The 17,145-nt window shown below is 41.0% G+C and overlaps 1 protein-coding gene across 1 annotated transcript in view; it reads right to left on the bottom strand.

The window, feature by feature from the left end:
- Positions 1-2,235, bottom strand: part of si:dkey-112m2.1 (transmembrane protein 132C) — an 88,581-nt gene extending 86,346 nt beyond the window's left edge. Inside the window, exon 1 of the mRNA XM_035526730.1 lies at positions 1,217-2,235. Within this exon, the coding sequence (XP_035382623.1) occupies positions 1,217-1,262 (46 nt within the window). The 5' untranslated portion in view covers positions 1,263-2,235. The remainder of the gene's footprint in view (positions 1-1,216) is intronic.
- Positions 2,236-17,145: the final 14,910 nt, after the last annotated feature.

Genomic DNA, 17,145 nt, shown 5'->3' with positions numbered 1-17,145 from the left:
GGGAGTCAAATTGTTTGCTTGCATGCTTGTGAATTGCTTTATTTGTCTCTTACAAACTAGCGCTATGATTTTAAGTTACTGGACATTTTGTCTAAAGCATTGTGGTATGTTTTAAACAGTCATATTTTGCAACACAGCAAATATGTTGGTCTTTGGCCAATTCAGAGCAGATAATAAATCAAAGCCCAGTAAATGAGGAAATGAGCACTCAATAAAGTGAGTGTGATTCAAATCCCAGTAAAATGATTCACATGTTTATTTCTGGAATGAGGGAATGATTTTGTCAAAAGGAAACTATTTAAAGGCACCGTCTTCTCTCTAACTGCCAAATATGTCATATCCAATATATATATTTTTTCTTTACGAAAAATATTTTTGAGAGATAGGTTTGCAATTATATTTCTTTGCTTTATGAATATGAATTCTTGTCTCCCATTTCACCAAAACTACTGAAAATCTAGCTTTTGTGGTATGACCTCTGGAGAGAGTCATGGAACAAAATAAGTTTTTGCAATACAGATCCCACTTGTACGCATTGCTTTAACCCACTTCACACACATTAGACAACCCCATTCATGAAATTCATATTTCCATTAAAATTGCCTGCCTTGCATTTTAGGCAATGCTAGGCAAGTGTATTTGGAAAGCACATTTCATATAAAAAGGGACTTCAAAAGTTCTATCATCTTTATAGCGAGACATCCAGCCCAATTGATGCCATTTGATAATTACAAAGGCTCATTAAGGCTCAGTCCCCCTGTGCTACTGTGCGTATCAACATTAACACAATATAAACATTTCTGTCAATGATTACACATGGTGACTCACGAAGAAGTAACACCCTGTCTTATTATAAGTGGAGTTCAGCAAAAGTATTCCCACCATTACACCCAGAGCTTCTTGCTCTATGTTGTAATAGTTTGTGAAATTGAACATAATGTAGTAGCAGAACACTACCAACGAAAACAGTCATTACCAGAATGGAATGCTTCAATTAATTTATAGTAAAGTCCACGGTGATCTAGTACTTTAAAGCAAAAGTAGCTAAGCATATTTCCCACATGCAGTCCGAATTTAAACTACAAAGGAGCCACATGCGTTAATCGCTCGTACAGCAGCTAGTGAGCTGAAGCACATTTACAGGTGCAGCGGGCCGTGCTATACCTTGAGGAGGCTGTAATTCCGCTCCAATAGAAAAGCACTTAAACAGACTCACCTCTGCAGAGCAGAGAGAGGATGAGCCAGGCTATGCTGAAGCGCATCGTCTTCACCCTGAAGTTCGAAGAACAGGTCAGAGGGCTCCGATCACTCTACCTTATCCCTCCTTCTCAGACCGGTGAATCCCCGCTCAAAAGACGATGTGGGAAGCTTTCATTTCTGCTTCAGTGACTAAAAGGCTTGTTTTTCACATAAAACTCACTAGTTTGGTATTCCGTTCATGCTAAGCGGAGTCGAGCAATTTAGTGTTTACTTAAACTAGACGATCTAGACAGTCATTATTTGTATTAGAGACTACTATTTGATGAAGACGCTGAGAAGTCTTGCGCCACAGAAGCAGTGAGAACATTGATTCGAAATACGAATGAGTTCATCTTATATGCAGCAATTTTCGTCTGGAATTGCTTAAAGCCACAAGTGTCCGCAATTTTTTTTATTTTTTTTTGTGTTGATAACAGGTGCATCCGCAAGGCGCTCAACACTGATCCTCCAAGGCTTGGTGACGCGAGGGGGGGTCGAAAGACCTAAGCGCAAAGTTAATAAGCACTGCTGGAGATCGGTACAATTTTCACAAATTAAATAACTGCCCAGCTCAATTATTTAAAATCGCCGGTGCGTCATGCGTAGGCGACATAACCTACAAACCCAGTAGCGTCCTCGCTTCAGAGACAAAAACGATGTCTGTTCCAGACTTTCGCGAGCAGGATATGTGGCTGTTGGAGAACACGTAAGAAACACATTTAGTAGCCCATATCTTTAACATCCTAGCTTATAAGAAACAAAAAGACATTCAAAAAAGTAGTCCTTTGATTTTCATTCATGTAATGTATTTCAAGAAATGATCGGCTATTGTTCTCCCGTCCCGCGTCGTGGAACAAACTTCGGGTGCATGGCACGGATGAATGTAAGATGTTCAAAAAGTTTGTACAAATAGGCTACTTTTCTCAGTCTGTGCATGAAGTCCACACCGAGTATTCCAAACACATTTGCTTGGCTTTTCTGCTCCGCAGCGACAGCCACAGTGAGTCATGATAGGGGGTTCGCTGTGATAAAACCGAGCTGAGTGCGCCTGCCGACTTGGATTGGAGAATGTGCAACTGGGGGCGTCACGTCAAGAGGACCACACGGCGCATCGATGAATAATGACATTAATAGCTTTTTCCAATAAAAAAAGAAACGAATATACTTCTATATGTAATAAAATAACTTGCAAATCCTTCCATTTTTAATTTGCACACGTTTGTACATCCACCGAAACACTTCGCTGCAAATACTCTATGAAAATAATACATATAAGACAATATTAACTAAACGCATTCCTGCAAGCAAACGGTTTATATTCTTTAGGCTAAACCACTTTTCATTTAGATTTGTGCTATTTGGGGTTTAAAACAGGTTCTTATTGGTAGGCTGTGCTACCTTTAGGTCACCGACTGAAGATGCTCTAAGAAACGACGTCGCCATCTAGTGTAAAAATAAAATAAAATAAAAAACGGAAGGAGCTCTTTTGGAGTTGTTTCATAAAACTTATTCTTGTACGCCTGGCCATGCTTACTAGTAGTGCACTTTATGAAGAATTATTTTACAAAGCATTTAAATTCACCTGCCACGCAACATTTTAGCTTACATTTTTTTCCACAACTATTACAGTTAAGGGTTAAATAAAACAAAATATATTCTTTCAATAAATCAGACCTTTTTGAAGAATATTTTTGGGGGGGGGGGGGGTTCTACTGTACAAAGTAGTGCTAACCGAAAAGAAGACTTTTAAATGGAGTTTTGTAAAATATTTAATATGCAATTTTAAAACTGAATCAGCAAAAGTCCCAACCGTTAAACATTCCATATCTCCATGACTTCCATGAGGTCACTATTTTCATTTACAGAAGGAAGCAGGCCTGTGTATACAGAATGTCCTTCTGAACATGGATAAAATGTACTATTTCAAATGGTGCTGAATACCCCGGCACAAACAACCAGGCAGCAATTAGTGTCAGGTCACAGGATGTGTCTAGTTTTGGGCAAAAAAAGGTTTCTAAAAAGACCACATTCTCAAGCAGTCACTTTGAGGAAGTAACAAGCTTAAACATCTTGCATGGAGGGTATAGAAAGCTTTCTCCCACTGATGTCACAAAATTAGGCTATTTAGTGCATTATAGTATTTGTTATCTTATAATGGTCCCATGTGAAATTTCCATGTAATGAAAAGAATTGCTTCTCACTGTGTGGAGTAATGCACTTAATGGCAGTAACAGCCATAAAGAAATGAAGTAAGAAATTAACCTCTCACACACTTGGCAGTTCCCTCTGAGCGTCAGCATACCTCAGCCTGAACTCCCACCATTGAATCGTCTCTCTCTCTCGTCTCCACGCGTTCCCCAGGCTGATTGCCATGACCCTTGTCTCTTAACGCTAATGTCAGGTAATTAACATTTATCAGTTTCTGAGCAAGACCTTTCCCCTGAAGAGATGTCTCGGCTGACCTGCTCTTTTCCAGCATCCCTGGCCTGCATTTCACTCATTACCAGCCCTGCTCTGAGTGAAGAGACCTGCTAACTGTCTTATGCACACATTAGGGTGGGTAACAGAATGACAGTGCTGGTCTGATTTCAGGTTTCTCATTATCATGTTAATCCGGAGAAGACAAAGGCTGCTGGTCTTATTATTCACGTCTTGCCCCTTCCAATGCACAATACAGTATGTTTTGTTGTTGGTGATTGTTTGTTTTTCCAAAGTGTCGCCAGAGGTCATTGCAGTGTCCAGTAAAGGTTCTGGGTGAAATGGTTACTGTGTTGTTCTACTCACTTTTAATGAATGACTTCTGAGGATAGTGGATTCGACTTGTTTTATGAACCAGTAGGAGATTAGAGTCACATTATTAACATCTTCAGTATGGAGAACCATTAGAAGGTCTCTGGATGGTTCTGGCAGATACATTCATAATAGAAAGACACACTGTGACCAAAAATAGGAAGCAAAACATTTCATTTTGTAATTCCAATTTATTATTTGTTCTCACATTCAACTCTCTAGTGTTAAAACTACAAAATTAAATCTTTTAAAACTGGCTATTTTTTTGTGCTCTTATGTTGTTTTTCTTTTATCTACAGGCATAAACATAAGAATTTGCTTATGAAGATGTAGTACTGTAATGTAATGCTTATATCACCATAGTTAAATAAACTTATAGTGAATAATATAAGCCTTTGTAATAAAGTGTGGTGAAATTATTCAGACAGTATTAATTCCCAAAAATGTTTGCTGAGAAGCTTCATAGTCCTATACACCAGCTCCCATGAGGCTGATTGTGATAACAGTGCACTACATGTTAAGACAATGATAATATAATTATAATGGGCATTAGACTTTGTGTCATGTTTAATCCATTTAATAGTATTATAGGCACTGGGCAGATCTCATTATGGTGTGATTTCAATGAAATAAAACTTAAGCTAATAACTGTTATAACCATGCCTCCCAGTATCTGAAGCTGTTTGTTTTATCAGTGTCTTATAAAAATAGACAACCTTAATGACATTAGCTAATGAATGTGCTGTCCTGTTCAGGATTTAATATACACTCACTGAAGTCACGTCTATCTAACTTACACCAGCCAATTATCATGATGCCTTTGGGAGCAGCTTGAGGAAAAGGCATTCATGGAAAAATAAGTATAGTAATGATTAGCACAAGTGTGATGTCTGTTTGTTGAGAAACGTCACCTTTGCATATAGCAATTAGTACTGCAAAAACAAAAGAAAAGTGAATTGATGCTACTGTTTAGACTACTACAAAAAATAAGGAATTTTTAAAATGTGAATGAATCATTAGAGTATATAGTTTATTTGGCATGACATTCTTAATGACCATTAACATTATTGCACATCTCTTGCTAAGTGCTTAGTAAAAACAAAATCATGAATAATGGCCATACACTTTGTACTCTCAGCCAGTCCTAGGCAACATGCTTTCAAATATTTCAGTTAGCAATTACTAATGTTAATGAGAAAAAAACTTTAAGCGCATTATATAGAGGAGATGATTCAACATGAATATAGCTATATAAATTATAAATTATAGCTTCAATCTCAGAAAAACTCAATATGTAATCTATACAGAGAGAGTGGTCTAAACCATAAGGCCTGCAAATTACTCTCTACTGCAGAGTCAGTGACTCACACTTATGTGTGAATGTTACTCAGTGCTCAGCCTAACTAGAAAATATTCCCAGTGTAATAAACCCATTTCAGCAAATCAAACCGGAAATAGTACATGCTGCTTTCGGCAAAAAAATAAGGGCCATCAGGCCTCAGGAGGTTAGGCCTTCATGGCTCCTTTTTTTCTTTGCCAAAAGGCAGGACAGGAGATTAGCGTTCTGCTCTGAGCTATCAGTGGAGCTCTCTGACACATAGAATCCTTTCACTCTTCCCAGCCTGTAATCCAGCACAGAGGTAACTAATACAGACACAAATAGATTGCATCGTGTCCCCTCACAGCCTTTCCTCAACTTTAAAAAACTTTCCCTCATTAAACCAATCAGTAACACTCAGACTGGAGACACCTCTTAAAGCGTAGAAGGACTGCCTCTTACACCCGCCAAGCACTTTAAAGCCCTACATTGGGAGTCTGAAATAGAGAAATATCCCTAAATAGAACTCAGCTGTGCATGAGTACAACATTGTATGAAATATATTTTATATTTTTACCATTTTTTCTTTTCTTTGTACAATATCATCATATTTCCTGGCTCCAGGGCTGCTTTTAGAAATTTGTTCTTTCACACCTTGATTTCTCTCTTGCCTTCAACAATCAAACAAATTCATTAAAGGTCTGTATCTTACCCACAGCCTGGATGAGGTGTTTACACATTGGTCCTGGCTGCTGTCAGGGTGAAATATGCAAGTGCTTAACCTTGGTGAGCTGTAGAAACTGGAGGGAACCCAATGGGTGTTGAATTGCAGGGCTTGCATGTTTATAATGAGGAGAGCAAACTGCTGCAGAACATAAAGAAGAGAGTCTATTGCACATTAAGCTGCTGAATGTTTTACAGTGGGTAATAAACTCCTGCCTGGCTAATCAAATTCACAGAGAAAATATCATCTTTCAAAACTTCAAGAGACCTAGATCACATCCTCTACTCTTTCTCTTCTAGGGCATTTTATTGATAATCATAGACAAAACCTGTTTAGCCTGTTACAAAATTCACACATTCTAACAAATCTGAATAAGATCAAGTTTTTGACATGCACCTCAACTTGGCATGCTAATAAGTAACTGTAACATTTTAGGGGAGTGGTGTGTATACACAGTGTACAAGAGTTTTGGAAGAAATCTAATTAATGCAAAGATGTATAACATCTAAATTTCTTTTTTTCATCTAAGTGAACAACTGCAGTTAATCTGCCCTAATGTTAGCTGTTAGGAAATTAGTCTATGTACATCAACTGCAGAACAGTAGCTCATAAGAACATATCTCTCTCTCTCTCTCTCTCTCTCTCTCTCTCTCTCTCTCTCTCTCTCTCTCTCTCTCTCTCTCTCTCTCTCTCTCTCTCTCTCTCTCTCTCTCTCTCTCAGACCATTTAGGCTAATCAGGCCTGACATTATACAATACACGGAGGTGCTAACAGCACTGCACTCATTCTGTCTGACACTACATTCATGTGCACCTACAAACGGTCTGATCACCATTACAAATAGCAGGGTAATCACGCCCATTGTTCATTCATCCATAGATGATATCTTAACACATGGTTCAATGTATCTTATGATTAATTTGGTTCATAGGTTGTATGTAATTAAGGTTCTACTTCATCACAGTGAATGGCAAAAGGAGGGCATTGGATAGAATAATGAAGTGTTCTTCAAAATGGAAATTACATGCAAATAAAAGCAGTTCTTTTTTTCCTATCGAATGGACCCCCCCCCCCCCTTTATAAATATGTTTCTATATCACTTTGATATCTCTTTCAGTGGTAATGGGCCTAATTTCATTCCATATTGACTACATTGATGCATGTGTGATTTTTAAAAGGTCTTTTGAAAGTGAGTACTTATAATGGTGAAATATTGCTACTGAAACAGCTGTGAGCAGCTGGCTTTATCTTGTAACACATTATATATCATCTTGAGTTGAATGTGAATGACCATCAATGACTATCAAGTTATGCAAAACTATTGTCATTGTGAATTTAAGGAATTATATACATATGGCTTAAGAATACTGCAGCAGTCTGTAAGATCACAGTCTGGAATTTTATAATATAAATATAACATAGTAATATGTAATATAATATAACAGTCCAGACACGGAGGTCTCTAAAACATTAAAAATTAGTTGTTGGTGTGCTTGGTTTCTGAAATTCCTACACTAAACTCTGAATGCAGCAATGACCAGTCAGTTGTATGCATGCCCAGATTAGTCCCTAAAATAAACAGTGGAGTAAAACCTCCCATATTCTAGCTAACGACAAAACAGGTGATCTTTGAAATATAAGTACTTAAAAGGCATGATCTGTGAGAATAAATCCTAGTATACAACTCTGACTTTAGCTTCACTGTAAGACAGACCAGCCTTGCACTATAAGACAATAACCACGGAGCTGAGTCACTCTTGCTCAGTGACCAAAAACTCAATTGCCAGAAATCCTAGATCTATGTCCGAACCAATCATACTGCTGAGCTGGTTTATTCAACATAAATGAACACCTGTTCACTGTAGTGGGTCTGATATGAATGGGGAGTTTCAGCTATAAATATATAATAGGCATTTCTCAGTGGTGTTCTTCTTTATTGGAGGCCAAGAGTCTCTGACCAAGAGTTAGCAAACTAATGGTAAAGAACATGATCCGTGTTTGCTGATTAAATGCATAAATATAATGCAAATCCATACCTGGGAGTTTTGACACCCTTTAAATCACAATAGTTCATTTGTTGTCCTTTTTTGGGGGGGGGAGGGGAGGGGGGATACATTTTGTTTGTTTATTTTTTTTATCACAGTGCTGTATCTCAAATACAATCCATTGAATAGGTTATTAATTTAAAAAGTAAAAAAATTATTAATGTATAAAGTAATCAATAAAAACCAATACCTATATTTGGTTATTTTATAGAAGTTCTGTGATCATATGGCTGTAGTTTGGTGGTGACAAACAGTAATCGAGTGAGATGCTTCAAAAATGCCTCAGTTAAAATTGGCCTATCATGTCATAAATCTATCTATGCCTGTCATAATGGTACTGTGTCCTAAAGTTTGAGAGGTGACTTGTCCTAAGCTGTCTGACACTGCTTCAAAGTTCTCTGCAAAGCTTCACACAGAAACACAGGAGAAATGAACAGCATTGCTTTAAGTGTCAAAAAAGAGAATAAAAAATGCTCAACTGATAACCTCTGAAAAACACAGTTCACATTTTCTAAAGTTTGCCACCACTGCACCATTACCTTACGGAGGGCGTCTTCTCCAAGGTGCCCAGGCCTGCATTCTGCTTTGTCTCCCCTCCTCCCCTGAACCCTCACTGGGGCCTGACAGCTGCTGCGCTTGGGCTGGAACCCCAGAATCCATCATCACTCTTCAACTGCAGTGCTCACCCTGTCTGATCAATGATAGTACTAATAATAACTGCCACGCAGTCACCTCCGGCGTGCAGTCACCTCCGTCTTGCCACTGGTGCCACACAGCCTGGGGCCCTTCTCTCCAGATTGCCTGGTCCGATTAAGAGCCCATTACAAAGGCTGTTTACTCATAATGTCCCCCAGGCATGGCCCCACTCTGTTTGTCCATCGACAGAACCAGATGACCTTCTAAAACTCCAAAATTCTTTTGCTTGCTCTCACTACACTCCTGAAGTCCTCTTGATTATTGCAACAGATTCACTTAAATGCATTTACAAAGTTATATAAAGTGTATAAAGTATACAGGCAATATAACATTTGAATTAGAAATAGGTTTGCTTTTGGTGAGCTATACATGCCACATGATGCTCCTGATGATCACAAAGCCCCCACTGGTTAGGGAACATCCAAACCTCATTGCTCTGCATAGGTGGCATCAGCTGATTACCTTCTCAGCAGACACAACACCGCACTAAAATGCACTGCTGGATTGGGTTGTTGTCAAGCTGGACCAAATAAAAATGTAATAAATAAACTTTTTACCAATGACAAATCTCCATGTTCTAGACAATACACAGCTTAGTGATTATATATACACATATGCATATGTATGTCTTGCACTCTAGACAGACAGACAGACTCACACACACACACACACACACACACAAACATGCATGTCCATATTCATTGGTTTGTCTCCAACGTTGCAAATTTTATCCACCGCAACCTTCCCTATCTCACAATGTAATGCTAAGCTCTGTTTCATCTTATGTTTGCTTGTTTACCTGTCATTCTGCCTTTTTTGTTTGTCTATCTCACATTGCGTTGCATACTTACACTGACATACACAAACACACTTACACATAAACAAAAAACACATTTCCACATACATATTTGCACCGAGGAACTAACCACACCCATCTATATCATTTATTTCCTAGTATAATAACTGTCATTATTGTTATCTTGTTTTAAGTATGTAAGTTACTGTTAGTGTTGACTACACTGATCTCTAATCTTTAATCTACAAAATTGAAGTTGTCCTCCAAGGAGGGGGAGGGTGGTGATGGTCCTGAAAAAACCAGCCAAGGTTATAAAATGTTAGAGATGGCGGTCTCCAGGAATATTTACTTTAGCTTCACTGTGTTACGGCCCCAATGCCATAGGGCGTGGAGCAGGACACACAGACTCCCTCGACAGAGACAGATGTTTATTAACATACAACGCATACAATGATGGCACCCACACATAACATAAACGGTGAACATGAAAACACATTGAACTAGCGTGAACAACATGAACATTACCAACAGCAACATGAACAATGACCAACACTGATGAAACACCAACAGGGGTTTACTCCCACTGCATGCAGCTGGCCGCACCACGTGACCAGTGGCAAGGGGAGCGTTCCGTGACATGCTGGCTTTACTTTAACCTTACACTATAAGACAATACCCATGGAGCTGAGTCACTCTTGCTCAGTGACCAAAGACTCAATTGTCAGAAACCGTAGATCTACATCCAAAACAATAATACTGCCGAGCTGGTTTATTTAATGTAAATGAATAAACACAATTATAGGAAAAGTGAGGAGTGCAGTTCCACTGTTTATTACTGTTAATATTCAGCTGCCACCCAGGGCAGCTTGCTTGCTCCGGGGCAGCATACTCTGGGCGGAGCCTTAGGCGGCGCCTTGGGTGCTGAGGGCTCATTGTTCCCAGAGCCTTTAGCATCGCTGTGGGAGGGAAGATCCCTATGAGGGTCCTCTTCCACCTCCATTGGAATGTTCCCATCTCGATAGGACCCCAGGTCCGATTGCAGACTAACGTCGCTACACTCCCCTTTCTCTCTATAACCAGCATAGCCCCTATAGTCTTTCAGGTAGGGGCTGTAGAACGCAGCAGAGTCCACCTCCGAGTGCTGGTTCTCATAATCCTGCTGGTCTCCATAGGACTCAGCAAAGTCTGACCCCGGACCATATACAGGCCCCCCCCTCCCCAGAATCGTCCAGCACATTCCTCCCTCGGCGAAGATCCATGAAGTGAGGCCAGGATGAGCGAAGGTCTCTCTGTCGGATAGTTGAAGTCCACAGAGTCCGATTCCTAGGACTGGAAATCGTTATACCAGTCCTCTGCTTCTGCAACTGGACCACGCTCACCTCTTGTGGGCGTCAGGAGGGTACCCAAGAGCATGGGGGGCTTTCCCTCGCAGGCTGTGGGAGGGCATTTACTTCCCTTCTTTCCCTTGCTTTTGCCTTTCCCAGGCATCCTTGGTCAGTCGGTGTTTCTGTAACACTCGGAGGTTTAAGCAGGATGCGGGCACGAGGCACATTGAAACAGATGTTTATTAACATAGAACATGGAGACGTAGAACACATGCTATGTTTTAAACACCGACAACTCAACAATAAGACATGAGACTTATATACGCATGACAATTACACACAACAAGCCTCAGGTGAACGACACAAGAGGGCGTGACAATACAGACAAACTGTAACGCGTGGTGGCCCGAGTGTCGCAGGGCGAGGGGCAGGACGCACAGACTCCAGAGACTGGGACGTATATTTATTTACATATAAACATAAAATGATAACGGCACTCACAAGCATTACAAACAATAAACACAAACATGAAACAGTCAACAATAAACACATGTGACAAACATGAATACGTTTACCAAAAATGATGAAAGGAACATTACATCAAGACGTTACACCCCCAATGACCAACAATCCTGCACACTACGACGAGGGTTTAAATACACAACCAAAACAAGGTGCAGGTGTGTGCAGGTGTGGCCACCAATGAGGATCCTCCCACTTCACTTCCGTGACAGAACCCCCTCCCAAGGGGCACAGTTCCCAATGCGTCCGTCCAATGAACACGAACCTCCGGGCACCGTGTACACATAAACACAAAACACAGCATGACAGTGCCCGATGCCCACCCAGTACTAGGCGGGCCAGGGACGAACTTCCTAGCGGGAGGTGCATAGGCACTCCCCACACTGCCACCTGGATCCTTGGATATTGGGGAGAAGACCACAACCGGTGTCTGCGTCCACTCCTGAGGGGGAACACCCCCAGGAATTTCTTGGGGGGTACTGGGGCTATCGAGCCCGTGCTGAGGAGGACCGATGTACCCCACAACGACTGTAAAGAGGGTGGTTGGGTGGAGCCAGCGGGATCTCCAGAGAGCAGGGCTGAAGCCCAAGTCCCTTCCCTTCATCGGACGCGCCAGAGAGACTGGAGGGGTCTGCCCAAAGCCTCGGAGGCAAACCGCCTCTGGGGCACTCCTAGAGTGGCTGGAAAAAGGAGGACAGTTCGGGGGAGGAGCATGGCCTGAACCAGGGCGGACATTCACCCCCGCGTGTCCCTCAAGGCCGGGGACACAGTTACAGTGCCTGCGCTGACTGCAGGCACTGCAGCACAGCGGTGAAAGTGTTTATGTGAAGGCGCTTCTGTCTATGCATGTATACGCCCAATGGCTGTCTGTGTTTGTAGGCACATCACTCCACGGGGAAATCGTAGGACTGACTTGAGAGGCACTCTGCCTCTCTCCCTGTCTGGTGAGGGTCTCCCAGGTGGGAGGTTCCTGGCCTGCCTTGTGCTGGGTGGTCACCGGGCATGGCCGTACTGTGTGTGTGTGTACAGCAACCTGGAGTTCGCTATCCTGGAAGGGGAAAGTGTCGGGAACCATGTCCCTAGGGAGGGGTCATCGGGGAGTGTCTCCCCCTCGCATGTTACGAAGGGCGTGCCAGACTGCCCTGAAGGAGGCAGACATCCTGCCTCCCTCCCTCCTGTTGAGAGGTCTCCCGAGACATCGGTTAGTAGCCCGCCTCATGTTGGGTGGGCAGCAGGCAAAGCCGTACTGTGTCTGTATGTGTACACGGTGGCCTGGGGCTTGCAGTCCTGGAGTGGACGCGTCGGGAACCGCACCCCTTGGGAGGGGGTTCTGTCACAGGACACTCCCCCCCATGAGTCACGTGGTACAGCTTGCCACGTGCAAGGGGGTTCACTCGTTTGTAGCCACACCCCCGTGAAGGCACACACCTGTACGGGGTTAAGTGTTAGCGTGTGTCTGTCTATTTAAACCCCCGTCAGTGCGTGCCTCACCGTTGGTCATTGTTTGTTTGTTAGCGTCTGAATGTAATCAGTAATCATGTTTGTCTAGCTCGTGTTAAATGTTAAAGGTGTTAGTGTTAAGTGTGTCTGTGGGCATCGTTAATGTTATTTGTGAGTGCCACCATCTTCTATATGTTTTTGTGTCATTAAATGTTTCACTCCGTCGAGAGAGTCTGTGTGTCCTGCTCCATGCCCTTCGGCACTCGGGCATTCGTTACACAAACACACACCTACACATGGAGATGTTTGGGGGGGGGGGGGGGCATGTTTAATTCAACCTTTAGAAGTCTTATGATGCAGAATGCATGAATGACCACAATTACTTTAACATCCATTGACCTCTTATTTTGTCCATTTGGATTTTAGGTACAGGTAATACAAGTTAGCTTGTTAGAATATTTTAATGTGACAGGTCTAGATACTTTCATGCAGTGATTACATGCCAGTCATGATGTGCAATATATGTTAATGTGGTCCAAAGAAAAGAACCTCAAACTTCAGATGTTGGTGGTAAATTAATTATTGATATTCAGCAATCATTCCATCTCGTCTTTGTCTCTACAGTCAGAGGAAAAGCAAATTTATGGACTAAGTTACTTTCAAGTTACACCTTCATACAACTGTGGTCCGGTCAAACCAAGCACACTGCAGTGTTTGACCCAATTACTGCACTCAGCTAAAGTAATCACTAGAAGCTGAAGATGAACTACCTGTTCCTCTGCAGCGCCCCCCCCCGTCCTCCCAGTTGGGCTGTATTATCAGACTCTCACCTCTCCACTGGGGGGAAGGGAGATCATCTGAGCACCGCCAACGCACCCTCAAGCACGATCCTTGCGGCCTGGCACTCCTCCTCGCCTCAGCACAGACACCTGTTCCCTATTATCTCCCTTATTATTTCACGTACTCTGTGGCCCTCCTGCCTTTGCATGCACTCAACACTAATAGCCGTCTATGTTCCTTCTACTGTATTCTTGTGGTTCATATTTTTGTGCAGTTTGTAAATAAGTCCTCTCTTCTGCTTATTCCATTGCCTATGCTATATGCTGCTCTGATGTTGAGATGTTCATATGAAGAAACAGTATAAAATAAATAAATAAATAAATAAATAAATAAAATTAAAAAAAATTTAAAAAAAAGTTTTCAGTTCAGTCTGAGATCTGGTTTGCTTGGGATTTTTGGCTGGATAATGAGTATTCATGCATTAATGGTCCATAAATATTATGAATAGTTGATACTGTTGAACAGATATAAAATATGTTTAATTATTCAGTGCCATGGCTGCTGAAGTGGAGGAATATATTGTTGTATGACATTTTGATCTTGGTATTGCAATTTAATATAACTGGACTTAGAATAATGGATGGCTGTCTTTAATCAGGCTAAACATGCAATATGCAATGAATAGTAAGAAAAATATCTTCTCAGAAGCTGGACTGATGTTATTGGGAATGGAAGCCCGCTTCTAAATTGGTACGCATACCCACTCTTAATGCTAATCTGACTGAGAGGATTCAGACAGAACAGCAGTGTCGACAGTGTGTCTCCTTGGTATATAACTACCAGTCCGAGTTAAGTCTTGAGTCTCTGGTGTACAAATCTCAAGTCCCATTTTATTTCGTCTCATTTATTTATGAGGCTGCTAACGTGCATTCTCTATCGCAGAGACACGGAACTGTACCTGAAAGCTAGCTGATGCTGGTCTGAAACCAAGATAAAAAGAAAATAGTAACAGGCCAAGGTAGCATGTACAAATGCTAGAAACTCGTTACTGCTTAAAATGATACAGAACTTACTATAAAAGTATTACGGCTATCGATCTAGCTGGCTAGCATTTTCATCCTAACTTAAGGTGTGTTTTAAGATGTCTAATAATATTCAACGTCATTTATCCAGTGCCCTTTATTTTGATACTGCATGTAGCACTTCGACTGTCCATGCGACTCAAAGATTTTGTACCCGAAGTTGGTGGTGTGTACCCATACTGAATGCTAAGCCGTGAGCTGCAAAAAAAAGCCTGTGCGTGACCTTCTCGGAAATGACAGACAAGACGCTCGCGTGAGATATTTTTTTAAAATGTTTTATTCAAACGATCGGTTTGTTTTTTCGTCTTGCCCACATGTAAATTTCGCGAGTCTTAAATTATGAGTCAAGTCAGGAATCAGTTAAACCATAGTCCGAATCGAGCCACGAGTCAGTTAGGAAGCGGAAGCCGCCCTGAACTTCAGCCCAATAAATTCTGTTATTCCCCCTTCCACAGAGCGTTGCACGATACCTCATTAGCTAAATTCGCAATCTGCTCTCACAAAGGGATATATAACGTTCAAATTTCTATTCATCTGCATTGGTATTTTCTTCACTGGATTAAAAAAAAAAACTTTAACCCTTTAAAGTATCAAGCATCCTAAATGGTTGGGCATGTGAGAATAAAATATACACATACAAAATATGAACATTTGGTGACTTTCCAATTCCAAGTTATGCTATGCAAGTTTTATTCAAGATTACTATTTTTCCCCAATATACATTGGGAGGGGAGAAATTCTGGCAATGTTAGTAATCTTGAATAAAACTAGCAAGTGAAAGCTAACCCAGAATCCCAAAACCAGCAATGGTAGGTATGTTCACTTGTGGTCTTGTGTCTTGTGCCAAGGGATGGCAATCATGTATGCCCAGAATAATATTACTTCCACTCACAGACAGTTCACAGATACAATTGATCCACTAGTTTTTGAGCAATGTTTCATCATATTTAACCAGGTAAAGGGAGTTGTGAAAGCAGGATGCAAGTACCATGGTGAATAAACCAAGATAAATAATTTTTTAAAAAAAACAATAAAGCAAGAAAGATACCAAAATGGGAAACTAAAGATACAGAGTAACTATTACATAAAGATGCAGACCAGACTAAAAAACAAAACAAAAAAAACACAAGGAGCAGGGCAAATTGCACAACACAGCACACACATAGACACATAAAATGCTAACCAAGGAACAGCGACCAGGGATACATATACAGGAGACCATCTATGAACACCCAGGGACAATTAACAGAAAGGACCTCAGACAAGACTCGTGAGGTGAATGACAAGTGGAGTGGAGCAGATAATGAGCAAAGAATCAAAACTAAAAAGCACATGGCATACCAACCACATGTAAACAGACACAGACAAAACCAAGACTCATATTTCTTTGTTTTTTATTGCAACTTTGTGGGATGTTTGATATAATACAAAAAGGTTTATATTTTAAAAACCGTTACTTTTCCTTTTGTATGCCAACACTTTGGCATACTGTAACTGGATATGGGCAATACAGCTACCTTGAACTACTCTTATTGGTAAACCAAGAAAACACTCTATTGGGAAAGTACATGCTAGGTCTAGGCTACTATTTTGCAGTAGAGGATGAATCCAAAATCGCATCTTGCAATCCACATTTTTCAATTATCATGCTACGTACTTGAGCCCTCACATATTGCTTTTGTCACACAGTCTACTGTCTACATGTAAGTATGATTGCATATGCAGTAAGAATAATACAATATAAGATGACTATTGTCATGATAAGTAACACAATTCTACCCGTAAAGTTACTAAACTAGTGCTAAATGCAGAAATTAGAATATTTTACATTTCAACACAATGTAATTACATCTATACATTGCACATTAGTGCGATTCAATTGTGTCACAGTTTCTTTGCCCTTCTGCCCTTTTTCATTTTAAATACTTGTGGAGAACTGAGTTCCTGATGGACTACTATCAGTCGCCAGAAGATAATTTCAATGGCAGGCCATAGGGTTGATAAGAGAATAGAAAGGGAAAATAGATGTATTTTGAGCCTTGCTCTCATTTATGAATCCTACTCTTATCAGTGAGTTTGAGTCACAACCGGCATAACTCTCTGCAGGCACCACTGCCAGTCAAATTCTACCCCACACATTTCCCTTCCACATTCAGACTGAAAAGAAGGAAGGTCCTTTTCCAATCCCACGAGACTGATAACAACTCGCACAAAGAAGGAGAAATGGGTACAGCTTCCCAGAATGGCCTGTTTGAATTTCCATAATAATTCCAGTGATCTCTAAGCACCAAGGGCAAGTGAGGGACCTGTCACACTTCACTGCTCTAGTTCAAGTAGTCTTCCACCATGACTGGTTAGAGCTGTTATTGGAACGTGTGTGAACATATT

The sequence above is a fragment of the Electrophorus electricus genome, chromosome 6, assembly GCF_013358815.1.
Source record: "Electrophorus electricus isolate fEleEle1 chromosome 6, fEleEle1.pri, whole genome shotgun sequence".
In the NCBI taxonomy this organism is placed as follows: domain Eukaryota; kingdom Metazoa; phylum Chordata; class Actinopteri; order Gymnotiformes; family Gymnotidae; genus Electrophorus; species Electrophorus electricus.
This window is presented reverse-complemented; position numbering and strand designations above follow the sequence as displayed.